The sequence below is a fragment of the Pyrus communis genome, chromosome 16 (genome assembly GCF_963583255.1).
Source record: "Pyrus communis chromosome 16, drPyrComm1.1, whole genome shotgun sequence".
NCBI classification, from domain to species: Eukaryota; Viridiplantae; Streptophyta; class Magnoliopsida; order Rosales; family Rosaceae; genus Pyrus; species Pyrus communis.
Genome location: NC_084818.1, coordinates 15313801 through 15341729, shown reverse-complemented (window position 1 = coordinate 15341729; position 27929 = coordinate 15313801). Strand labels below are relative to the sequence as shown.

General features: G+C 35.4%; 4 protein-coding genes across 4 annotated transcripts; 1 reads left to right on the top strand and 3 right to left on the bottom strand.

Moving 5' to 3' along the window:
- Positions 1–4101: 4101 nt before the first annotated feature.
- LOC137719436 (peroxidase 17-like) lies at positions 4102–5288 on the top strand. Its single transcript, XM_068458473.1, has 3 exons — positions 4102–4299; positions 4369–4560; positions 4698–5288. The coding sequence occupies exons 1-3, from the start codon at positions 4102–4104 to the stop codon at positions 5286–5288; spliced, it is 981 nt and encodes a 326-aa protein (XP_068314574.1).
- A 4230-nt stretch (positions 5289–9518) lies between these two features.
- On the bottom strand, positions 9519–10721 carry LOC137719873 (uncharacterized). Its single transcript, XM_068458870.1, has 3 exons — positions 10526–10721; positions 10219–10396; positions 9519–10077 (listed from the first exon to the last, which is right to left on the bottom strand). Exons 1-3 carry the CDS (start codon positions 10719–10721, stop codon positions 9519–9521), a joined length of 933 nt encoding a protein of 310 aa, XP_068314971.1.
- Positions 10722–12081: 1360 nt separating this feature from the next.
- Positions 12082–13190, bottom strand: LOC137719872 (small ribosomal subunit protein eS6-like). Its single transcript, XM_068458869.1, has 4 exons — positions 13140–13190; positions 12918–13029; positions 12489–12761; positions 12082–12320 (listed from the first exon to the last, which is right to left on the bottom strand). The coding sequence occupies exons 2-4, from the start codon at positions 13000–13002 to the stop codon at positions 12082–12084; spliced, it is 597 nt and encodes a 198-aa protein (XP_068314970.1). The 5' UTR covers positions 13003–13029; positions 13140–13190.
- A 2793-nt stretch (positions 13191–15983) lies between these two features.
- Positions 15984–18712, bottom strand: LOC137720008 (serine/threonine-protein kinase SAPK2-like). The gene is made up of 8 exons (XM_068458997.1): positions 18488–18712; positions 18259–18333; positions 17774–17929; positions 17599–17691; positions 17424–17516; positions 17187–17291; positions 16983–17081; positions 15984–16635 (listed from the first exon to the last, which is right to left on the bottom strand). Exons 1-8 carry the CDS (start codon positions 18605–18607, stop codon positions 16357–16359), a joined length of 1020 nt encoding a protein of 339 aa, XP_068315098.1. The 5' UTR covers positions 18608–18712; the 3' UTR covers positions 15984–16356.
- Between the last annotated feature and the right edge of the window lie 9217 nt (positions 18713–27929).

Here is a 27929-nt window from a genome sequence, read left to right as displayed (position 1 = left end):
TGTTAGAGCATAAGTAAAGTACAGTGAAGTAGGATGAAAATTATACCATCAAAGGTAACCACCTATACCAAGATTTGCCAAAATCCTCGTCAACACGAAAGCTTAACACTACAACCTGGAAGGGCGAAAAACAAGGGTGAGTGGGCCTAAAAATAAAGTTTTATAAAAAACCTTTTTCAAAACATTATAACCCCTCACCGTAAAACAATTATAGTTTCCAAAATATACGTACTACGTATAGTATGAAATTCTTACCGTAGCCTGCAATATCTCAAGACTTCAATATGTCACAAATTTGTAAATAAGCATATAACTTCTAGTAATCACAATATCTTGCAGAAATAAATATATCACATCCAGTGCTCATCGACATATGCTGACACATGAGTTCATGCAAAGGTATTCTGACATGAACATGACTGGGTGTAATAATGATTTACGCTTTAGTACTACAATCACGTGAAGCTGGCACTGCACGCATCACATACGAGTCTTAATTGCCTATAACAATCTAGAATAGGACTGGCACCTACAATGGATCCAAAGTGAGCATACGGTGCGATGTGAACATACATATGAAAGACTGGCCCTGGCCCGGGCGAGTGCTAACACAGGTGCAACAACGATGAACAGATAACGCAAATATCATAATGCAATGGTAAATCCATAATTCGATAATTCAATAACTCTAGTCAATGAAATACTATTCATAACCGTAAATACCATTAAAGCATTCATACTAGTATGCATACCTGTGTATTTAGTAGGATGTAGTATGATCGCATGAATTCCGTCAATACGTTAATTTTTATACACGCCACCCTAATCTAAGGCTAACGTACAAAACTATTTATCAAATTTATAAATGGAAACTAATATATATATATATATATATATATATATATATATATATATATTATAAAAGAAAAGACCCACTCACAGATACTTACAAGGTTGCAGCCGTTCAAACTAGGATAGCTGACGTCTTCGATGGTAATCGCACCTAAGCATAATATTGGGGCCCGTTAGTAAAACTCAACTAAAACGACTAAATTTGGGAAAACAGAGTGTAGATTTGGAATCAGAGCATCGAATTACGGTAAAAGAGGTCCTGGGCAAATTTTGTAAAAAGTCAACGATCAACCCTATAAAGTCAACTAAGATGCTGAGCCAGTCAACTACATTAAAACTTTGGAATTTCACTAAATGGATGTTAAAAATAGACTCGGGGTGTCAAAATTAGCCTATGAGGGTTTTTGAGAAAATTCTGAAAAAGTCAACACAAGGAATATTCCAAGCCTAATTCAAAGATGGGCTGGGCTGAATCCCGGGTTCAGATTCGGATCTGGGTCGTGGATCTGGGCTTCCTCTTTTTTTTTTTTTTTTTTTGTATTTCCTTCTTCTTCTCCGGCCAGTTGCCACTGCAACCTCCAGGATAAATCCCAACTTCGACCACACAAAATCTTCACTAAACCTAGCCTTTTAATATATCAAATGGAAGCTCAAAGGACAAGGAATCGAAATATACCTTTAGTTTCCTCAGCCATGGCCGAAGTTAGCAGGAAAACGACTCAAAAGCCTTTGGAAAATCTGGGAAGTTCTTCCCCAACGTGGTTATGCATTCCCAGCTTTACCAAGATGACATTCAGAGTTAAGTAGGATTAGATCGAGCTATAAGAAAGGTTTGAGGAGTCTCGAAGGTTACCTTGGTCTTGGACAGAAGAAACTCGCCAGAAAAATCAAACAAATACAAACTCCTCCTCGATTTGTACACGCCCATATAACTCAGTTCTCGAATTGAGGTTGGTAGCTGATACTGTGGTAGTGGTTTAGTGGTCAAAGGGATTGCCGAAGTGACGAGGTGATGTGGTGATGCTTGTTGTTCTGGCGTGGGTGGTACGGTGTGGCGTGGGCTCTCTGCACTTGTAGAAAGAGAGAGATGAGAGAGAGTGAAATAAGGGAAATATAGATGAGGTGGCAGAAAATGAATAGAGAGTTGAGAAAAAATGGGATTTATGAGGATTGGGAGACACGGAAGAGAGGGAAAGAAAGGGGTGTGGGCCCCATGTGGCTCACAAAACAAGCCCCAAAATATCTCTAAACAGAAAATTACCAAATTGCCCTTCGCGTTCGTAAGTTCGTAAAATCTCTATCGTAACTCCAAATTCGATTCCACTTGCGCATACACGTTCATACCGTCAAGTATTTCAAGAATATGATAAAATAACAACTCACACTAGTCATGAAAAGATGGTCAACGAAAGTGATCAATCTCGCCTCTAGGGCATTTTTGTCAAATCACAATTTTAAAATGTATAAAGTCATAAAATTAGGGACGGGTTGTCACAATTAGTATCTCACAATAGGCTAGCAATAATGTGATTCAATGTCTCTATTTTTAAACACGTTCAAAGCATCTTAAGAGGCGTATAATGCCGGTTATAAAAAAAAGGTCTTTCACATGCGGATAATAATGTGATTAAATAAGTTCTCAAATGATTGTTTTTTTATTTTTTATTTTAACAAACGATATTATCTACACTAAGGGGGAGGGGGTGGGCTTAGCCTTACAATGGGCTAACAATAATGTGGTTCAATCTGTTGTTTATTAAATATTATTTTCTCTATTTTAAACACATTCAAAACATCTTAAGAGGCATGTAATGCCTGTTATAAAAAAGCTATTTCTCACGCGGATAATAATGTGATTAAATTAATTGTCAAATGATTTTTTTTAAACAAACAATATTATCTACACTAAGGGGGAGGGGTGGGTTTAGCCTCACAATGTGCTAGCAATAATGTGATTCAATCAATTGTTTATTAAATATTATTTTCTCTATTCTTAATGTAAATTCTATAGATGCTGATTTTATTATGTAAATTTAGATGCTTTAATTAGTTTATGAGGGGTTTCTTCTAGCATGATTTAAGATTATTCATTTACTTCAAATGTTTGACTTTTCTTTTTGTCAATTTACACATATAAATACATTTAAAATGTGTAAATCGTGCGTAGTAAGCCGTGATTCAAAAAATACCTTATGCACACGTGTGAGTGCTTGCATGAAGGCTAGTCGGCTTGTAATGGGATTTGGTAAAAGCAAAAGCAATGGATTAATGCATAACATCTTTGAAAATTAGTCAAATCACCCATCTAATTCAACCTCTTATTATAGTGTAACTTCAAAGAAATTCAACCGTTTTGAACTCGACAAGGGGAGGGCAATGTGTAAGACTCTCTCTAATGTATCCATAAAGAATTATATTTTACTTTAAATTTGACAAAATCTATATCCAATACACCGGAAAAATTAGAGTTATATAGAATTTGGAAGTTATATGCAACGATATATGTATATTAAGCGGATGGGAGAATAAATTGGTATCAAAATTATCATTCACGAGATTTAAACTTAAAATCTCCTTATTACAAGTTGAAATAAAATTGTAGACAACGTGGGAGCCCCACCTTAGAAGATACAAAAGTTATATTTGACACACTTCCTCCCTAATGCACAAGGATAAAAAAAAATTGGAAGGTTACAAAATTTGACTTTGTATACTTTAGAGATGGTATAACTTGGAGTCAAATATAATTTTATACTTGTAACTTTTGATTTTTTTATTTGGAGATATCGTAACCTCCTTTTGCACAATGTCTATAGAGTGCAAGTAAAACCAAAATAGGAAATAGGAAATTGGAAAGAACGTTTCACATACACTTTATCTAGACATGTTTTGTACGTTGTTTTTTACACCACACCCATTTAATTGTGGCTATTAATTTTTCTCGATTTATTCAATTTACTGACTAAAATAAAGTAAGGTGTGCAGAAAGAGATAAAAAATGTGTTTTAAATGTGGATAGTGCTATTCACACACATTTTTTTACTTCTTACACACTATTGTTAATTTTTGTTTATTAATCTTCTTCAAGTCATCCCGAACGAACGGCCAAAAAATAAGTTCCCTTAATTATTTCTCTTTTTCTATACATGCAAATGAGGCATCCAACATGTTTTAAAAGCCCCATAGAAGACTCCAAACTGAAACAACTCATATACAAACCTGCCTACTAGAGATTGTCTCAAAACTTCAATGACTTCCCTCTTTTCTCTCTTCCTCCTTCAGTACATAATAATCGGGGCCGTCGCGCAACTCCGGCCTCATTATTACTCTGAAACATGCCCGCAGGCTGAATCTATGGTTCGAGATGTCATGAAAGAGGCTTTGATCAGAGAGCCCCGGAGCCTTGCCTCTGTCATGCGCTTCCAATTCCATGATTGCTTTGTCAATGTAAGTAAAAACTACATATACAGACAGTATATTCCCTTTTGATCGATTTAACATACATATATCCTGTAGGGTTGTGATGCTTCTATGTTACTTGATGACACACCAACCATGCTTGGGGAAAAACTAGCCCTTGCAAACATAAACTCATTGAGATCTTATGAGGTTGTCGATGAAGCGAAAGAAGCCTTGGAGAAGGTCTGTCCGGGAGTCGTTTCTTGCGCAGACATCATAATCATGGCCTCTAGAGATGCTGTTGCTCTAGTATTACATTCTTTTTTCCAATTACACATCAAATAGTACTAACGCTCGATTTTATAAATTTCTTGGGAATGTTTAAAACCCCGCTTATATAATTGACAATCTATAGAGATGTAGTGACATAATTTTGTGTTAATAAGACTGGCGGGCCTGATTGGGGAGTGAAGTTAGGAAGATTGGATAGCTTATCAGCCAGCCAAGAAGCCTCAGACAACGTTATGCCAAGTCCAAGAGCTAATGCAACCTTCCTCATTGACCTGTTTACCAAATTTAATCTTTCGGTCAAAGATCTCGTTGCACTTTCGGGTTCGCATTCCATTGGCCAAGCTCGGTGTTTTTCCATCATGTTTCGTTTGTACAATCAATCCGGCACTGGCCGGCCAGACCCTGCCATTGAACCACAGTTCAGAGAAAAGCTAAACAAGCTTTGCCCGTTAAACGTGGACCAAAACATCACCGGAGACCTAGATGCTACACCTGTAGTGTTCGACAACCAGTACTTCAAGGACTTGGTTTTCAGGAGAGGGTTTCTCAATTCGGATCAAACGCTTTTCACATTTCCAGAAACGAGGGGATTTGTGGAGCAGTTTAGCAGTGATCAAGAAGAGTTTTTCAAGGCCTTTGTGGAAGGGATGATAAAGATGGGTGATTTGCAGGTTGAGCAGCCTGGGGAGGTGAGAAGAAATTGCAGGGTGGTTAATAGTCATCGTCCTGCCAGTGCCAACAAATGAAAAAGCATTGAAGAAATGGTAACGTTTGCATGAAGACATAAACAATTGAGACAATTGTTTGTTTAAATGCCATCAATGAATTAAATTTTGCTATTTTGTCTTTGACATTGGTTGAATTCTCACAGGTAAGGGGTCATTCCTTTTTGTATGCCGACATAGACATCAATTCACTATACAAACATAATAATCTGAACATCATCTCTAGAAAATTTCATTTAATTTTGAAACCGACTCATTTGATTTTGAAACCGTTTAGTCAACTCATTTCCTTTATTATCCTCTAAACATCGTCTCTATAAAATTTTGTTTAATTTTGATCTAAACATCGTCTTTACAAAATTTTATTTAATTTTGAGACAATTTCATTTGATTTTGAAGCCATTTAGTCAAACAAGTTGACAATTAATCACGAGTGAATGTTAGTGGTAAACGTTCTCCAAATTAAATGATTTTTTAAAAAGATTACCATAATATCATACTAAAGAATGAATTATTCAAATTATTGATGCTATGTAGCCAAGAAAGAATGACTTCAATAGTCTAGCACTACTAAGAAGCCCGAGAAATGAACGGTATAGCAAAGAAATTTTTCTTCAATCTTCACCCTATAAATTTTTATTCAATCTTCACCGTATATTTTCCGGACTAATTCCAAACTATTGAAGACAAGGCCTTGCTTTTCTTCATTGTGCGGAAAGCAACATTCACATATTCCTTGCTCGACCGTTTCTTTGATGAATTCCATTTGTAAATGTCAATAGAATTGCACATCACAGACGCAAAATAACACAATACCAAAAAATAATTAAGGTCATCTCCAACCGATCTGATCAAAGGGTCATATGGCTAAAAATAGCTCGAAATGACACGAAAACGGTCTCCAACTGAGGGATAGGCCAAATGGCTTATGAGCCCCACCGGGCCAAAAATTTGAAATCAAGCCAATCAGCTGGCCCATTCCAACCAGCCAACTAGCCCGCCCCAGCCCAAACATTTGAATTGCAAAGGCTACTTAGCATCACCATGACGTCAGCTTTTCTATATCATTTAGATTAAATATCTATGCCTTTTTAAAATTTGATTAAAGTGTTTTGACAAATAGTCACCTCTATTTTTTAAAATTAAAATAATTTTTCAATTTATCTTTTTATCTACATGATGCATTTTTGCTTATTTAGTGGAGATATTAGTAATTAAACTATATTTTATCTTCTTCCAAATATGTTTTTTCGATCACAATTTTTTTATTTTTTATGCAAACATTTAATATTATTTCTTTTTCCAAATTGTTTTTTCTTTTTCAAATAGCTGGTGATTAGCATAAAAACTCCGTGTAATTTTTTCAATTTTTGACACACCCCCACCAAAATCAAGACGTGCGTGAGAGTGACGTAGACATATGCACAGTGCGGATGTATAATTAATAAAACAATTACGAATAAATAAAAACCAAACTACTAGATAAACTAGTTAAAGTAATACGCTAGTGTAAGTTTAAGTGTGATAAACATAATCAGAGCACAAAAAGCCTAAGTGCAGTCCAGTAGGACGAATACTAATTGCACAACACCCAAAGGTGATCCTACATTTGTGATGTTCTGTCAGAACCACCGTCAAAGTCCTCGTGATCCACCAAAGCGCTTCTACCTAAAACCTGGAGGGGCGCAAAATAGAAAGTGTGAGTGGGCAAAAACAAAGCTTTTCAAAATCATTTCATTCTCCAAAGTTCTAACCCCTCTACGTAAAACCTGTATAATTTCCCAGAAAATAGAATATATATATATATATATATATATATATATCGAAATCATGCTCAGAGTAACAACATTCGTAAATATGCCATACCGAATATCTCAACATAAGATGTAAGTAACCTAGGTAATGACAATCAATGCAAATGATAGCCAGAGTCACCTAACGTGACCTGTACGGCTGAATCTAGAGTTCAAATTCACATTTCAACAACTATACCTGTACACGAGTCGGAACCACCTAACGTGGTCTATACGATAGGACTGGGTGTAAATAAATACGCTGGAGTGCTACGATCACGTGAAGACTGTGCGAATAATCGCGGGTCACCTGCGAGTCGAAACCACCTATAGTGGTCTGTATGACAGGACTGTGCACCTAACTTGGAACCAAGATAAGCGTGTGGTGCTGGAGGTGAACATTACGTGAAGGACTGTGCCCTAACCCTGGGCGGGAGCACTAACACCGGGGTGCAAGTTTATGAGCTCTCAATGCATCTCACATAACCACTAATTCACAACCGTAAACTATAACTTACCTGGCACTTACCTGTGTGTTCGCAGCACCAAACATACATATATGCAACTACTAATGCATAAATAAATAGGCAGACACTTTGCATGGCATTTTAAAACATATAGACATTCAATTTCATTTTCTGGGAAAAATTCTCAAGTATATAGGTATATACGGAAAACCAAAAGCTCACTCACTGGTATGTGGAAGGGTTGCAACCCCTGAGCCTTAAGTGATTGCGCTCATCTTCAGGATAGGTCTCACCTATATGCGAAACAACTATAAAAACGTCAATTTAAATCACAAAACGAAAACTAGGTAATAACTACTCAAACAATGCTCAAATAGGGTGTTTGAAACGTGATCTACTCAACCTCACGACCATCCCCATATTTTAAAAATAATTTTCTAACCACCCACGCGCTGCCACGCACAGGCACGTGCCTGGCACACATGTGGAAACCCTAACGGCGTTAGGGAATATTCCGTCCAAAAGCAAGCATATTCCGTTAAAACTAACCTAACGCCGTTAACTACCTTGATGAATATTTCGTTAAGATTAAAGGAATATTCCCCTTTCTTCTCCAGCTAGTCGCCGGACTCTGTCGTCGTCACCGGAAACTAGGAAAAACTTTAAACCTTTATATCTCAGTCGTTTTTCATCCAAATTTCATGAAATTTGTACCAAAATAAAGCTTACAACGAGTAGAACAAAACCTTACCACTTTCAAACCCTAAAATTCACGGAATCTCGTTGGAGAAACCTCGATATTCCGGCCAAACCTGCAACTCACTGAACCTGGGCTTCCCGACGTCCAATTTCTTCCAAAATGCTTCTCCAAGCTTCGTGAAAGTGTCTTAAAGCTCACTATAACCTTAGAATCCTCTAAAACCTTCGTATTTACGTATGCATGAACAATACCTCGAACTGGGATCTCGGGTTTTCGAGGGTCTCACACCCACACACACACACATCCGTGGACCTCTCTCTCTCTTCTCTCTCGAACTTTCTTCCATTTCCGTCAAAGTGTACGGATAAATTCCCATCCACCCATTTCTGGCACGGATTGTGATCAATGTAGGTGTTTTTGGACTCCTTTCGAGCTTAGGAGTCGATTGGTGGTGGTCACGCCTTGATTTCGGTCGGGGTGTGTCAATATTTTTGTGAAATTTTATATATATATTGCTATTTTTTTAAGTATGGTTGTTGACGAATTATTGTTAGGTACAATACATTACGTATATTTTATCTGTGGGTATGTTTGAATTTACAAAAATCATTATTTGGTACGTTTATTTGTAATTTTGGTACGTTTGATTTGATACATATTGTTAATATTGATACATTATTTTTATTTTGGTACATTTTATTTTGTACACATTGTGTATTGTACGTTTATATTATTCTCAATCCTATTTTCTCTTAACATACTAAAAGAAAAACTTATTTCGATACGTTTGATTTTGGAGGATTTAAAAATATTTTAAACTATTTTGGAAAGAAAATATCTTAAATCGTAGATAATTATTGCTAAATTGTAGCATTATTGTGAAAATAAATTGAATCAAACCAACTTTTTTTTTTACAATTATCTCTAACAGAGGAGAGTGTAATCAAAAGGCTAGATTATAGGAAATTTGATACAATATAATGTGCATATAGCACCAAAACTATGACGAAAAAAAAAGTTTAATCAAATCACTAAAAGACATGGATGTTAGATCTACAAAATTCAAAACTAAGGCGTCTATATCAAAAGATCCATTTTTTTCCCTATAAATACCTAAGTCATTCATACTTCCATACTACCTCATTTTATTTCAATTCTTCACAACAGTAAACAACATAAACAACACAATCTCCACCCTAACACTACTTGGGGGAGTTATTAAAACTTAAACAAAATAAAACTGAAACGCCTATCTCTTGGTTCTTTTGGCGCAAAGATGTGCAACAAGATCCTATTGTAGGTACTTGTTTGTGGCATGTGAACGTATCATCATGTGGCACCTCATGTACTCATTTAAAGAGATATTACCAGTTCTTGGATCCAAAGGCAAATTAAGCACATCATATATTTTCGCCCTTCTTGACCTATTTAAATCATCTTGGTTGTCATCAGACTCTCCATCAATATAGCCATCTCGCTCATGCTCCATAATTATGTTGTGTAATATGATGCACGACACCATGATGGAGTTCAATTTATCTCGACTCCACCCTCTTGCCGGTTCCTTAATGATCTTCCACTGTGCTTGTAGAATACCGAAAGCTCTCTCAACATCTTTCCGGTATGCCTTTTGGTGTAAGATAAACCACCTTTGGGCATCATCCACAAGGTTTGCAATTGCTTGGACAAGTGTCACCCACTTTGGGTAAATGTTATCTACCAAGTAATACCTCATAATGTACTGACACCCGTTAATGTAGTAGTCAAGTTGAGGTGATTTACTATCCGTCGGGTTATTAAAGAAGGGTGAACATCCAAGTATTGTAACGTCAATTTGGGATCCTAGGACTCTAAAGAAAGCATATCAGATCCATGTATTAAACGAGGCAACCGCCTCTAACACAAAAATTGGCTTTCTCAATCTTCCACTAAATCTTCCTTGCCATCTGGTGGGACAATTCTTCCACTACCAATGCATGCAATCTAATGACCTTATCATGCTCGGAAAGCCACAGTCTTCAGCTTTGCGAATGAGCCTCTCCAGATCTACTTGATTTGGTTCACGAAGGTACTCCTCTTTGTAAATCTGAACAACTGTGTGACAGAATTCAGCAAGATTATCAAGACATGTAGACTCAAACATACCATATGTATCATCCATCGCATCAGCTAAGGAGGCATAGGCCAGCATTCAGAGTGCAATAGTAACCTTTTGATGAGGTGAGAAACTAGGGCGGCCTGCTCAATCCATCTTTTGTCGAAAGTATGGATTGACATGTTAGACATCATGAAGTAAACGCTCGAAGACATGACGCCTCATCCGGAAACGACATCTGAAATCCTCTTCTATGTACACAGAGTTGGAGTTGAAGTAGTTGTTCATCAGAGTTTCATGCGCCATCTCTCTATTTCGTGGTTTGTAAGAGCGACCAGCAACAGAGCCATCCCATTGAGGTTGTTCCTTAGTTTCCTGACACGCCATGACCCCAGCCATTGCTGCCATATATGTTGTGTTGTGCCATTTGTGCCATGCTTCATCTTCTTCATCGGACTCCTCATCTTTTTGTCTTATCTGCACCTATTTATCTTCCAATTCGGAATTGGATGAGGACCTCCAATTAGAATGCGAAGAGGATCCAAAGTTGGAATTCATTGCAAACTTGAATTGAAAGAGATATTGGAGAGGGCAAAGATGAAGGTGTGTGATATCTACCCCAATATCACCCTATTTATTAACATTGGAAGTTGAAGATAAGAAGTGTCACGTAGATAAGAAACCTATCTAAAATTTGCACATCCAATTACATCTCGACACGTGACACTCAAAATCATATCAGAAAAATTATTAAGATTACATAAAGATAAGAAATTTGGAGAGTTACTCACTTTAGCGACACATGTTACTTGAAATCATATCCGAAAAATTATTGAGATTACATAAAGATAAGAAATCTGGAGAGTTACTCACGTTAGTGACACATGTCACTCGAAATCCTATCTGAAATATTATTGAGATTACATCTCGACAAGAAATCTGGAGAGTTACTCATGTTAGTAACACGTATCACTCGAAATCCTATCCAAATTTTGTATCACTCGAAATCCTATCCAAATTTTTCTTTTAAATTATATAAAGAGAAAAAAAATCCGGAAGCTTATTCATGTGGCGATAAGTGGCACTCAAAATATGTTCGAAAACCTTATTTTAATATAGCAATTTAATTTAAGTAACCATATTAATTCAATTAAAATAATAAATTATATTTGGCCTATGACTCTTTAGCCCCTTCGGTTGGAGATGATTTTTTGTCAAACAATTATGTTTGGCCTATGACCCTTTAACCCCCTCAATTAGAGATGATATTAAATACGATTTCACACTGTTCATTAAAATATTAATTTCTTATAGGACTATAAGACCAAACATAACCCTTTGGCCCTTGTTTGGGTGGAGATGACCTAAGGGTCCATTTGATAACCCTTTCTTAAACGGCAATCTTTTTCTCGGCCACTACTCATTTTTCAAAATTCAACGATGGCTGAAGAGGCCGACGATAATCTACATGGAAATGCAGCTAGGGGTTCCCCGCTTCGATCAACTTAAAAAAATGAATGAGGTGCATATGCTATCTAACTTTACAGTCCTCTCATCTCACGCTATGGAGAATAATAACCAAGTGGGATTGCACAATAGAGGACAACTGAGAAACACCGAGAGAGATGTCAAACACCGACAATCAAATATGAATATTGCAAACAATATCTGAAATGTGAACCACTTCAACATGTTCGACATCTATTGTCAACTACTTAAGGCTCTGACTCATTGATGAAAGCCTCACATGCTCAAAGATCTAAACAGTAATAGATGGCTTGGAAGCACCAGAGAGTCGTGACCTCCTCTTGACTAAGCTCTCACTACGGCGCTCTCGCTGCTCCTTCAACCTGGAAGCAAGGAGCTTTTGGTACTCTGCTGCCTCTGACTTTGCCTTTGCCACTCTTTTCTTCTTCTCTGCAATCCTTGCTCGCTTCCTTTGTAAAGTCCAAGGAGTAACCAGTCTCTGAATTTTGGGAGCGTTGCTAGTCTCCTTGCCTGAAAACCATCAAAAATTATAGAGCACTTAGAAATAAAATAGTGGCTCATTTTGAACTAATATTAAATATGGAAACTCTATCACTGCCTAGTGTGTAATATTCTCTCCAAGTAACTTTTATTCTGTTGAGTGAAGCCAAATTTATAAACAGACTAAAAAAAACCCACCCTTTTTGTTTGTGAATGTTCTGCGGTAGGTGTTGACATACTTCCTAACGTCATCTTCCTTGGTGAGGTTAAATAACTTCCGGATCTTTGATGCCCTCTTTGGACCCCTCATTCTTGGTTTTTCAACATCAGTCAGCCCGGGGAGGTCAGAGTCACCTTTCTTAACAACAACCAAGTTCAGAACAGAGAGGTCTGGACTGACAATGCATCCACGAACAGACTTCCTTCTTCGTTCCCCATTCCTCCTTCCATACCCACGGAAGCACGGGGTTCCTAAACAAACAATATACACCAATCAGTTACATTGCCCAAAAGTTGAAACCAAGAGGTCTACAAATTAGCAATATAGAGGAAACAACAAGACTTTTCAATCAATTAGCAAGGGTCTCCCTCTCCCTCTCACAGACCAATGGGTAGATTATAACAGACCTCTGTGAAGCAAAAGGCCTCTCACACGACCCTGAGTTAACACTCCTTTCTTCATAAGAAAGCCTTGCTTGTCACAGCCACCCATAATTTCAAATACATAGCCCCTGAACTCCTATCAAAAGAAGAAAAAGAAAAAAAAACACTAATAAGTATTTTATTGTCAAAAGAATAGAACTTGAAATCTTGCAAAAGGGGCATAAAAGAATCAGAAAGTAACCATACATCGCCCGGTGAATCACCATTGACTTCTTGAGAGATCCTCTTGTCTCAGAATGCACGACTGCATGATAAAAGAATTTAATGGTCATAATCTAGATACATTAGAGGTAAAATAGCAAAGAATACAAACTATTGTTTGAAAGAAAAAAAGCCGAGCACACGAAAAGTATACAAGTCTAGAAATTGACAAAGCCATTGTTAGCTAAAAGCACACATAAGTAGCTACACACGATACGCCTCTCACTCAAAAAATCCATATCCAGAAACTACGTAAAACCGTGAAGCCAATGCCCTTTTTATAACACAAAAGTACAAATAGTTTCCTTGGCGTCACAAAGTACATATAACATACGTGTGGATACAAATCATATAGAATCATCAAAGTACATACATATTACATGTAAAATCCAGTCAAAACACAAACGGGTAAGGATTGTAATCTGATAGGTGGATAAATTCCACATAATGCAATATTATGGCCCATGTCTGGCATAGTCATCCGCTGATCAATGTTCACATGAGTTTCAAAAAATCTCAATTCATGAACCATATTTTCAAACTCATATAGCTTGGAGTAGCAACTTGAGTAAGTCTCTAACTCTAATAAATCTTTTTTCACTTGTACCCATCCATTCTCATTATACTCCAACAATGACGCAATTGCTCTGAAAGTGCAATGTCCATCAATTACCACATCTTGCTCAAACAACTTACTCTTTAATTGTTGCATTTGAGACCTCCCACCTTTCTCCAAAAGCCTCAAACATTGACGTGCATTATATATTTAGACAGATCAGTCAACAACAAATTCTCCTCTGATGATAGTCTACCATCAAATGAATGGCCCTTAAAATGGTCTGCTACTATGTGATTATGCACTCCATTAATTACTATCAATTTCCAACCATCATCAGTTGCTAGCCTTTTACCCTTTAATTGAAACGGGCATCCACACTTTTTCGTTCTTGAAGTCCTTCCATCCTCATCCTTTATTTTTATTTTTATTTTGCTAATTCAGCTTATATATTGTCCATTCCTTTCACAACCCAATGTAAGTCTAGGGTTCATGTTGCCTTTTCCGCCTCGATTAGATCGTAATGTCACAATAACAAAACCATTGACCTACCCAACTTCTCGAGCCCATTGTATTAATTCCTCTCTATTCTTAAATAACTATGTCCCAAAATTTCACATATACATAAACATACAAGAGTGTAAATAAATCAATTACGTAGTCAAGTAAAATCATACCTTATTTGTGGTAAAGTCACTAGTAGAGTTCACTATATGTTAGATGCTAAATTGTTTGCAGATTCATCTACCTGCAAAGAACAATTTGCACGAGCTTCTTCAGAGTGGAGAGACAGCTCAGAAGTACATGCAAGGATCCAGAAGCAAGAGAATTGAAAGTTAGATCCTCCTCGAAACTACGTGCAAGGACGTGGTGTTTCAACTGGCTCTCGTGCCCGGTGCTGCACATTCATTCCAAGTGTTTTAAAATGCACATGTAAAATGAAACAACAAAAAAGGAAGGGATTGTTTGATTTGCTTAAAGATTTTCATGAGCTTTGTGTTTCTCAGCATATGTTGCCATTCATGATTCCAACAAGTAATAAAAATAAGGATATGTTGGCCAAATTCTTTTTGCTGATCTTGAAGTCGTAAGTATGGAAATTCAAATGGAAAACCACATAGGTATCCAAATTCAAAAGGACGACAACGAATTCAAATATATGATGCGGCAAATCAAATGATCCACACAAAAAATTATTATTTTTTACCTCTTCAATGGAAACATAATCTTTTACCTCTTTCATATAAGCATCATCTTCCACTTCTTCAATGAAAAAGTCATCTTCTAAATCCATTGTGTGTTTCTTATTTTTTTATTTTTTTATTTTTTTGAATGAAAGGAGATGGAAAGATGAATAAAGGTTTAAGGTGGACTGAGCATGGAACCCAACTTTTTTTTAACACATGTACAATTTGAAATTAAAAATTCCAATAAAAGGTAGATGGGAAGATAAGACATTGAAATGAGAATAACATCACTTTTTTTGAAATTCTTGAGAGGCAATTTATGGTATTTTGAATGCTTCAGCGTTTTGGGGCGTTCACTCTATACATATAGATTATATCACTTTTAACTTACATTAGTTTTTATATCTACAACACTTTAAAAATACAGTTTATCAAATGATAATCTGCTTTATTTTACAAATGATTATTCTTAACGAACAACAGAAACAATTTATAAAAAAACACAGCAACCTCAAACCAACCCCTATACGATAAATGCAAATAATTAAGGAATGTTTGTGCGGCCAATAATTAATTAAGCAGCTTCTTCAATCAACCTTCTCCAATTTACCACGAGCGACTAACCATTGGACTTGCAACAGTATAATGGACGTATGGTGCTTGTCCACTAACAACATATGTATCTTCAAGATTGATATTATGCGTTTACTTACGTAGTCCTTAATTAAATTATAATGCATTATTGTCCTAATTTTTTTATTTGGATCCATCCTCTTTGTGAGAGTTCTAAGAATCTTTCATCCTATCTGTTCACCATACATTGTGCGGCCAGAAATTATTATTACGTTTTTATTTAAAATTAAACACAAACAATACTTAACGAAAGCTGACAGCATAATGTACGATGAACGGATAGGATCTTGAAAATCCTCATCCTAATCTTTTGCAGATCAGGTTGGTAGAGTGGTAATTATAACATACATGTAGGCTTATGTCACAAGCCCACATAATTTCGAGGGAGGGAGATTCAAACACGAGACTTCGGGTGCAAGAATAAACGATTTTAAACACTTGAACTACAAGTCATTGTCTTAATCTAGCTATGATTCCATATATAAAAAGCAGATGAGCATTATGAGAATTTGCAAATTACAAACCTAAGAAGCAACGGCCATAAGGTCCCCCTACAATGGAAATGCCATTTCACACCATTGACCTAGACAGCAAACTCCAAGCAAGGGAAAATAAACATCACTCTTTAAAGAGACAGTTTGATTCCCCAATACACCACATGAAAAAAAGGCCTTATCTCCAACTCCAACCACTTTCTGGAAATGGCATTTGGCCTCCCTGCAGCTAGAGTGCAAAAAGTTGTATATATGATTTGAACCGAAAATCCCACTATGCTCGTGTAAAGGATACATCGGACATAATGGAAAATCTCGATATAAACTTAAACTCATAACGCACAAACAAAATCACCACTAGTCTCTATATCATCTATTTCAGCGTCGTCTATCTCATCAAGATCCATGCTCCCAAGTAAATGTCCCCCATATTTGGTGCCGTTCACAGCAGGTTTTCTAGCTTCTTGAATTATTGCCAATATTTCTTCATTGCTTTGGGATGATGATTCATAATTGTGGTCATTGTTTGGGAGGCCAATTTCTTCCATGAATTCTACTGGGATGTTTTTTAGAAACCACGGATGCTGCTTTATTTCCGGGATAGTTATTCTCTGCACCAAATACAACGATTGACAATCAACCACGTGTGTATAACGACGACCGTTGTTAGAGAAGCAAAACAAAGGGTATAAAGTATGAAGACTAAAAAAAGTGACAAAGGATTTTCTTTCTAAGCACGGTTGTGAGCCATCTACACACATCAACAATTGACAATTATGTCGTGCACAACGATGGCTATTCTAGGCGAATAAAAAAAAGGGCATTAAAGTATAAAGACTCGAACAAAGTTACAGTAGGTTTTCTGTCGTTTTAGGCAGGGTTGTCAGCAGTATGCATACATCCACGACTGACAATTAACGACATACATACCAGCGATTGTGAGTGCAAGGAATAATACCTTTTCTGGGTTAGCAACGAAGATTCGAGAAAGCAGATGTCTGCAGTCCATGGAAACACGTACATAGGCCGGAATTGAATAGTGGACACTAAGAATCCTCTGCAATAAGCCATTATCAAATTATAGTTGTTAGGCAACAACATCGAAAGGCATAGCAATAGGCGAAACAAAAACGGTACAAGTAGCACAAGGATATACATGTACCTGAAGTGTTTTTCTGAAATTTCTTGGATCTTCTGGATCTTCAAAGGGATAAGCACCAACAAGCATGACATACAAGGTAACCCCACATGACCAAACATCCGCAATCTAAGATTCTCAAAGGATAAAAAATGAGTGAGAAAACATGGATGTTAGTTAGGTGACCAAATAATTGGTCAAAAATGACGAGGACAAGACCAACAGAAGATGAAAACAAACCAGCCTTAGAAAAAACGTTACCTTGCCATCATACCCTTTTCTTGACAGGACTTCCGGTGCAATGTATGCCGGTGTTCCAACAGTTGATTTCGGTTGGGAATGCAACACAGATGACTATAAGATGCAGAAGAAAAGTAATTACCATATGAAATAGAAATTCACTATACGAATTGCAGTCAATTAACTGGTAAATTGCCTTGGAATAACCAAAGTCGCAAATTTTGAGACGCGGGGCTGCGCTTCCATCCAGAAGAGTGTTTTCCAATTTAAGATCTCTGTGGCAAATTTGCTGCAAGACAAGAAAAAAAATAATATCATAAGCTGGAAGAATCACAAATCATATCATGATTTTGGTGGGTTGAGGGTTTTACCATTGAATGACAATAGCTGACTCCTGATATGAGCTGTTGAAAGAAATATCTTGCTTCGTCCTCACTGAATCGACCAGCATTGCATATTCTTTCGAAAAGTTCACCTCCAGCTGCATATTCCATCACAATTGCTAAATCGTTTGGTGTCAACAACACCTGCAAAAATTAATTGATAATTAGTAAACAAATCAAAATACGTACAGATTAGAAAATTCCCATTTGCTTTCAAACATGCTGAACCCTAGAAATTAATAACAAATAGTTACGCAGAGGAATTGAGAGGAAAAAAAGGTGATAAATAAGCACGAATATTTACTTTAAATCAAGTGGAATTAAAAGTTAAAGACAAAAAGTAGTCTGATTATTCTCTAATAATTTTTCAAGCTGCACACACCACCAGCATAACTTGCAAGTTGCAATTAACCATTTATTCCCACCGCAGAGGTTAATTCCAATACAATTTCACAAATAAGAAATTAACATACCTCTTTAAATCTTATTATATTTGGATGCTTCAAGGACCTGTGGTTCATAATCTCCCTCTGTACATGCTCATCAATCTATAAAACACACACAAACCCAGTTGGATTTAACACAAACCAAGTTCATAAAAACGAACAAACTGATAAAATCCCACCTGGGAAAACAAAGACACTGATTAAAACTTGAAAAAAATAGTTGAAATATGCAGAAAATTAATAAATAATTAATCACCTTCTGGCCTCTCTCAATAAACTTGATGGCAAAGCGCTCGCCACTCCATTTGTCCTTCACCAGCTTCGCAACCCCAAAATTCCCCGACCCAATATCCTTCTCTATCTCATACCTTTCCATTGCTTTCTCTCTCTAAAACTCTCTCTTTCTCTCTCTTAAATCGTCTGTAAATTCACTTCTCGTCGTGGAATTAACAAAAGAGGCAGTAGAACCAGAAGCTCCACGTGTCAATTAGGCAGTGGTCGTGATCTCCAGCAGACCTAAGCAAGTTGTGACCGACCACTACCTATATAAGTTGGGTTTTGTACTCGCGGTTACAACTTTACGACGTGTCGTTTTGAGAATGTTGTTGGCAGCTGTTGGTTTAAACTTGGCGGGTAAAAGTTTTGGCTACCCTCAGCGAGTGGCACAAGTATCTTTTGGGGTTTACGAGGAGAGAGGATGATGACGTGGACGGTGGAGGTGGAAGGGCATTGAGATTGTGGTGTGCAAATTTGATGGGCGGGACCACACACTTTATAATGCGGTGTGGCTTTCTCCTATCATCTATCTTGGAATTTGGAATTTGGAATTTGGAACGAACAAGCAACCAGATTGGTTGGCATTTTGCATACACTAAAAAGTTGGCTTCATCATAAAGGCAACAGACCCTCCCCATCTAAAGGATCCCCATTTTATTGATAAAATAGGAACAAGTTGTAAGACTCAACTATCTGAATTGTTTATTTTTTAAGTCTTTATTTATAGATAATTTTTATAAAAAAAAAAAATCAATATAATCCGAAACCATTTGTTCATTTGATTGTCATGATGAAATTACAATGTTTCTTAGGACATAGTGTTTATCAATTTCTTTAAACTCGATTAGATATCTCAACCGTTTCCAATTTGGCTAATGTTTTGGAATGATGATTTATACAGTGAAACTTGAAAAATAGATAGCTTGTATCGTTCGTTCTATGTGAAGTGAGCTCCACAACTAGTTCTTATTTTTACCAAAAAACAAGGATCCTTTTGGATAAAGGTCCTGAAAGGATAATCACCCCACACTTTGTGCAAATATTTTTCAATGTATACGAATCACAACACACCAATGTCATAATCCAAATGAATAGACGTACACTAGGAAAAAAACAAAAAAAAACTTATTATCACTTATATTATGACTTCTATTCTAAAAATTCTCACCTAGACCCCGTCTAGCACTGCCTTGGCCCCACTTAGGCATTAGGCACTGGCCACCCTTCCGATTAATCCCTAGACATTTGAAAATTAAGAAATAACACATCGACATGCTTAGGCAGGCCTATTCAGCTTAGACCCACCTAGGTCATGACTCTCACTTAAATAGAAAATAGATAACTCTCATATTGTAATTTATTTTTTTAATAAATTGTAAGAGAGACTTGTTGAATACTTAGATGAACACTCATTATATGTTTGCTTCCCGTGTTTTCATTATGTTCTAAAACTTTATAATCTATATGTAATTCTATTTTACAATTTATATATCCTATTCGCAATTATATATCTTTTAATATAAGCAGACACTTATTTATACGAGTATATAATAAATTTACTTAAATCCGCTTAGTCCGCTTAGGCCCCACCTTGCCGCCTACGCAATAGGCCCTAGTTTGCTGCCCGACTAACTCTTAGCGTCTTTTAGAACCTTAATTATGACACTTGGTAAACCAGACTATGTTTCAGTACACTAAAAAATTTCTTCCCTTAGTGAACGAAGAAGTGATTCATTGGATTTAGTTCTACAATTTAGTTGCGCTTTTCATTCTCTAGGACTTGAATCAAGGAATTATGTTTTTAAAGATTAATTAGGGAGTTGGAGCAAGTGATGTATTGCTCTGTTAAAAAATGCAATCCCACATCACAACTTTGACATTATATATATTGCTACTTGTAAATGAATGATTTTCTTGTAAATAACACCAAGGTTTTTTGTTTTAAAATCTTTTAATACAGGTCTGTGTATGTGGTTAAGTTGAGATAATATATATATGAGTTATAGTAGACAAATGACTCACTCTGAAATCTTGACAGAATGCTCTGGTAGAGCATTTTTTACTATACCAAGGTCATTTACGGAGTGAGCATTTGATTACACTATTAATGTAGTATATTATATTTGAACCTTATTGCATAACAATTTAGACAACCCCTTTTGATCAAATTAAAATATATATTTAGATTTTTAATAATATAATAATACAATCCTAAAACGTTTGATTGAAATTAACAGAAATGCTCGTACAAGTTTAGAAACACCTCTACAAATGAAAAGGGAGTTTGTAGTTTGTAGCTAGCAGTTTTTTAATGAAAGATTTTATTTAATCTGTTTCTCATTCGTCTGTAACATAAAAAGGATAGCGTACTGTATCTATCTTTTCTTTTGCTTAAAATTGCCTGAGGGAGCGACAACAACATCAACATCTCTCCACACTCCAATGAACAGCCTAACAAAGTAACTCGAGTTATATAATATTAATTACTTGCAAGTGGCTCTTTACTATAGTGGTGAAAAGGTATTGAGCTCTTGCGTGACGTTATGAGTTTGAATCTCGTCGGTGATTAATCTAAAAAAATCTATCGTTTGACAAAAAAAAAAATATATATATATATATTAACTAGTTGCTGCCCTAATTAATTAATTAATTAAATCCATAATTAGAAGTTTTGTTTTTCACTTTCAGTTTGGAGCAAGTTTAAAAATGTGTCTAATGTTCAAAAGTAGAAGTTTTTTTTTTTTAGGTAGGAAACTTCAGCTGAATCAGCACTCTACTGCATGCATGGTTTAAGCTACACGAGGGTTTGAATCCAAAACATAGTAAATTCATAAAAGACTTTTTTTAACGGGGATAATCCGCTAATTAAAAATAAGAGTGAACTACTCAAAATGACAGATTTGATAGACATCTATGTAACATGGTGCACTGGTGTGGAAGTCAGACTTGTGGTCAAGTGGAGGCTAAAATGCCTCTACGAGTCTTCCCAGTCCCCGGAAATTGTGGATAATCGTAACTTGACACCAGTTGTTCCTTTTTTTTTACAAAAAAAAAATGTAACATGGGTCACATCTTTGCGAGAGAATACAGAAGTAACATCTCTAATATAAAAAAAAAATGAGATTAATAAATATGAAAAGTAAAGTAGTGTTGAATAACTATTTCGAAGTGGTTAGAGAATATTGCATGTAGTGTATTGACAACCCCTTTTGATTATACCAATTTCGAAGAGGAATTTAGACAACCCTATTAATGTAGTATATTATATTTTTTTACTATACCAAGGTCATTTACGGTGTGTTTTTATTTATTTACACTAAATATTTATTGCATTATTTGTACACATAAAGCATATATGCCCGAAGTTCTTAACAAGTTCGGTCTAGAGCTTCCTGGAATAATGCGAGATCATCCTAGCAAATCACTAGGAATTGATGTGATCGAGAACCCAATTTACGGGATTGATCACCTTGTGTAAGGATCTGAAGTGTTGTTCAAAGTTGAGAATATTGCATGCGATTATAAGAAGTTGCCAATTAGTTACTTCTTGAGCGAAAAGTAAACTTATTTCATCTAAAGCTTCGATTACTTGGAAGTTGACGGATGTCAGTCAACGATGACTGGCCAATCCAAAAAGGGAAAAGGAATAGAAAGAGAGAGAATTGTGAAAACAGCAGTTTACAGCTACGGTGCTGGAGTGAAGCCTGGAGGAATGAACATGCATCTTGTTATTTTGGGAACAATCCACAATCTTATCCCCTCACAAGGCCGTTCTCTCTCCAAACATCAAACACCTGTGCGTGCAGCCATCACTAACCTCTCACTGTTCGACAGTCTGTGATTTCTGATGGTCATTTGATTGGACGCAGGCGAATTGGTAGACCAAAGTGGTTTTGGCGTTTTCACTTTAAAATCATGTATTTTGTTCTTTCTTGTTTTCTAGCATAAAAGTTGTCTAAATAATGCACAACAGACAGCTAAATATGAGCATGCAGAGATATGGAAACTTTCTTTTCAGTTAGCAAAATATAAGGGAGCTGCTGCGGCTGCTGCTGCTGCAGATATCCCTATCAAGGAAGAAGAAAGAAACCATTTAGGTGAAGGCATCTGTCCCATGATTTAGAATGATATTTCATGTCATTTGACCACTGAATACATTAAAGAGAGTGATAATCTAGTGTTTTATGCTGACCAATGGCCAAATAATTACAATTGAGATTGTTATTATTATAGCAATTTAGAACCGTGTGAAAAGTTTAGGACTTGTTTTTGGTAATAATTTCGTTTTCCACTTCTTTTTTGCGAATATATTTATATACACAACCAATAGGAAAAGTGAATAGTGGTTTTGGACGTGTTACCAAGTTGCTTCCAACACAAAAAAATTTCAAAGGCATCCCAAAATAATGCATCAAATAAGGCAAGGACATTTTTGTCATTTTAATAGTATTTTTTTTAATAATTAATTTTTTGTGTTTTTTTTAATTAGTAACTCATAATAGGCTAACAATAATATGATTCAATTTCTCTATTTTTAAGCACGTTCAAAACGTCTTAAGAGGCATGTAATGCTAGTTATAAAAAAGGTCATTCACACGCGGATAATAATATGATTAAATTAGTTGTCAAATGATTGTTTTTTTCTAACAAACGATGTTATCTACACTAAGAGGGAGGGGTGGGCTTAGCCTCATAATGGGCTAGTAATAATGTAATTCAATCAGTTATTTTTTAAATATTATTTTCACTATTTTAAACACATTCAAAACATCTTAAGAGGCATGTAACACCGGTTATTAAAAAAGTCTTTCGCACGCGGATAATAATGTAATTAAATTATTTTCACTATTGGTTTTTAACAAACGATATTATTTACACTAAGGATGAATAGTGATTTTGGTGTCACCAAACCTCAACAAAGACAAAAAAACTTCAAATGCATCCCAAAATATGGATCAAATAAGGCAGAGGCATTTTCATCATTTTAATAGTATTTTTTTAATAATTAATTTTTTTGTTTTTTTATTTTTAATTAGTACCTCACAATAGGCTACTAATAATGTGATTCAATTTCTCTATTTTTAAACACGTTCAAAACATCTTAAGATGCGTGTAATGCTGGTTATAAAAAAGGTCATTCGCACGCGAATAATAATGTGATTAAATTAGTTGTCAAATGATTGTTTTTTTTTTTTTTAACAAACGATATTATTTACACTAAGAGTGAGGGGTGGGCTTAGCATCACAATGGACTAGCAATAATGTGATTCAATCAGTTGTTTATTAAATATTATTTTCTCTATTTTAAACACGTTCAAAACATCTTAAGATGCATGTAATGCCAGTTATAAAAACAGTATTTCGTGCGCAGATAATAATGTGGTTAAATTAGTTGTCAAATAATTTTTTTTTTTTTAACAAATGATATTATCTATACTAAGGGGATACTAAAGGGGTGGTGTCATATCCCCGCCCGGGCAGGACCACTTCCTGGGCCCGCTCCACCACCGTAGCACGATATTGTCCGCTTTTGGCTTACCATTCCCTCGCGGTTTTGTTTTTGGGAACTCACGAGCAACTTCTCAGTGGGTCACTCATCATGGGATTGCTCTAGCCTCCTTCTCGCTTAACTTCGGAGTTCCTACGGAACCCGAAGCCAGTGAGCTCCCAAAAGGCCTCGTGCTAGGTAGGGATGGGAATATACATTTAAGGATCACTCCCCTGGGCGATGTGGGATGTTACAATCCACCCCCCTTAAGGGCCCGACGTCCTCGTCGGCACACCACGCCCAGGGTTAGGCTCTGATACCAAATTGTCACATCCCCACCCGGGCAGGACCACTTCCTGGGCCCATTCCACCACCGTAGCACGATATTGTCCGCTTTGGGCTTACCATTCTCTCACGGTTTTGTTTTTGTGAACTCACGAGCAACTTCCCAGTGGGTCACCCATCATAGGATTGCTCTAGCCCCCTTCTCACTTAACTTCGAAGTTCCTACGGAACCCGAAGCCAGTGAGCTTCCAAAAAGCCTCGTGCTAGGTAGGGATGAGAATATACATTTAAAGATCATTCCCCTGGGCGATGTGGGATCTTACATGTGGGTGTGGGCTTGGCCTCAAAATGGGCTAGCAATAATGTGATTCAATCAGTTGTTTATTAAATATTATTTTCCCTATTTTTAAACACGTTCAAAACATCTTAAAAGGTTGTAATGCCGGTTATAAAAAATATCATTCGCATGCGGATAATAAAGTGATTAAATTAGTTGTCAAATAATTGTTTTTTTTTTTTCAATTAGTAACTCACAATAGGCTACCAATAATGTGATTCGATTTCTCTATTTTTTAACACATTCAAAACATCTTAAGAGACGTATAATGCTGGTTATAAAAAATGTCTTTCACATGCGGATAATAATGTGATTAAATTAGTTGTCAAATGATTGCTTTTTTTGTTTAACAAACAATGTTATCTACACTAAGGGGGAGGGGTGGGTTTAGCCTCACAATGAATTAGCAATAATGTGATTCAATCAGTTGTTTATTAAATATTATTTTCTCTATTTTAAACAAGTTCGAAACATCTTAAGAGACGTGTAAACCCGGTTATAAAAATAGTATTTCACATGCAAATAATAATGTGGTTAAATTAGTTGTCAAATGTTTATTTTTTTTAAACAAACGATATTATCTACACTAAGGGGGAAAGGGCGGGTTTAGCCTCACAATGGGCTAGTAATAATCTGATTCAATCAGTTGTTTATTAAATATTATTTTCTCTATTTTTAAACACATTCAAAACATCTTAAAAGTCATGTAATGCCAATTATAAAAAAAGGTTTTCACACGAGGATAATAATGCAATTAAATTACATTAAATTAGTTGTCAAATAATTGTTTTTTTTTAATTAGTACCTAACAATAAGCTAGCAATAATGTGAATCAATTTCTCTATTTTTAAACACGTTCAAAACATCTTAAGAGGCGTGTAATGCCGATTATAAAAAAAAAGTCATTCGCACGCAGATAATAATGTGATTAAATTAGTTGTCAAATGATTGTTTTTTGTTAACAAACGATATTATCTACACTAAGGGGAAGGGGGTGGGCTTAGCCACAATGGACTAGCAATAATGTGATTCAATCAGTTGTTTATTAAATATTATTTTTTCAATTTTAAACATATTCAAAACATCTTGAGAGACGTGTAATGCTGGTTATAAAAAAATCTTTCGCATACGGATAATAATGTGATTAAATTAATTGTCAAATGATTGTTTTTTTTAACAAACAATATTATCTACACTAAGAAGGAGGGGGTACACTTAGTCTCACAATGGGCTAACAATAATATGATTCAATCATTTGTTTATTAGATATTATTTTCTCTATTTTTAAACACGTTCAAAACATCTTAAAAGATGAGTAATGCCGGTTATAGAAAAAGTCTTTCGCATGTGGAAAATAATGTGATTCAATTACATTAAATTAGTTGCCACATGATTGCTTTTTGGGGTGTGATATCCAACACCCTTTTTTAATTCTCACACACCTTTCTACTTTTCGACCGTCGGATCGGATGAATTGAAGAAAATCAACGGGCAGAAATTAACAAAGGGTGCGTGAGAAGTAAAAAGGGGTGTGTGGATAGCACACCCCTTGTATTTTTTTTTAACAAACGATATTATCTACACTGAGGGGGAGGAGGTGGCCTTAGCCTCATAATAGACTAGCAATAATGTGATTCAATCAATTATTTATTAAATATTATTTTCTCTATTTTTAAGCACGTTCAAAACATCATAAGAGCCGTGTAATGCCGGTTATAAAAAAAAAAAAGGTCTTTCCCACGCAAATAATAATGTAATTAAATTAGTTGTTCAATGATTATTTTTTTTTTTTAACAAACGATATTATCTACATTAAGGGGGTGGGGGTACGCTTAGCCTCATAATGGGCTAGCAATGATGTGATTTAATCAATTGTTTATTAAATATTATTTTCTCTATTTTTAATGTAAATTCTATAGAGACAGATTTTATTATGTGAATTCAGCTGCTTTAATTGGTTTACGAAGTGTTTCTTCTAGCATGATCTAAGATAATTCATTTACTTCTAATATTTGACTTTTTTTTTGTCAATTTACGCATATATATACATTTAAAACATGTAAGTCGTGCATAGCATACTGTGATTCAAAAAATGCCTTCATAATTTTAATTAGTTTTTTTGTGCTGTTTTTTTTTTTTAATTAACTACCTCACAATAGGCTAGCAATAATGTGATTCAATTTCTCTATTTTAAAACACGTTACAACATCTTAAGAGACGTGTAATGCCGGTTATAAAAAATAAAAATAAAAAAAGTCTTTGGCATGCGGATAATAATGTGATTAAATTAGTTGTCAAATGATTGTTTTTTTTTTTAACAAACGATATTATCTACACTAAGGGTGAGGGGTGCGCTTAGCCTTATAATAGGCTAACAATAATGTGATTCAATCAGTTGTGTATTAAATATTATTTTCTCTATTTTTAAACACGTTCAAAACATCTTAAGAGGCATGTAATTCCGTTTATAAAAAAGATCTTTCGCAAGAAGATAATAATGTGATTAAATTAGTTGTCAAATAATTTTTTTTTTTTAACAAACAGTATTATCTACACTAATGGGGAGGGGTCGGGCTTTGCCTCACAATGAGCTAGCAATAATTGGCTTACAAGGGGTTTCTTCTAACATGATCTAAGATTATTCATTTATTTCAAATATTTAACTTTCCTTTTGTCAATTTACGTATATAAATACATTTAAAATGTGTAAGTCATGCGTGGCATGTTGTGATTCAAAAAATGCCACGCGCGTGCATAAAGGCTAGTATATGAGAAATAAATATGAAAAATGATGAATTAAAAAGCATGATGAAAGCGGAAAAAAGAAATAAAGATGAATGAATAAAGAACAAAATGTTAAAAGGGAAAACAACTTAAAATCATTTTCACCATTTCTTCTACATTTATCAGACCATCTTTTCCCCACTTTTCTTTATCATTTTTTCCTCTATATAGTAATTTCATCATATTTTAAACACAAAGAGTAAAAACTATAAAACTTTAAAGCTAAATGATTATCAAACGTGCCTTACCTATGGAGACAAAAAAACAAAATACATTTCATAGAATCTCTTTAGTTTTGAATTATTTCAAGGAGAGACAAAAACTCAAACCCTAACAAACCTAACCCAAAAACAAGCAAACCAAAATTTTGAAATTTTAGCGGTGCTCCCAATAAACTTGTTACTTAACCAAAACAAAACTACAAGCTGACACCATCTAAAAACCTTCAAATTTATTTTAGATTCGTGAAAATTAATTTTTTGCACTTTTGCAAGATCGACTTCAAAACTCATGAACTTTTACAAGATC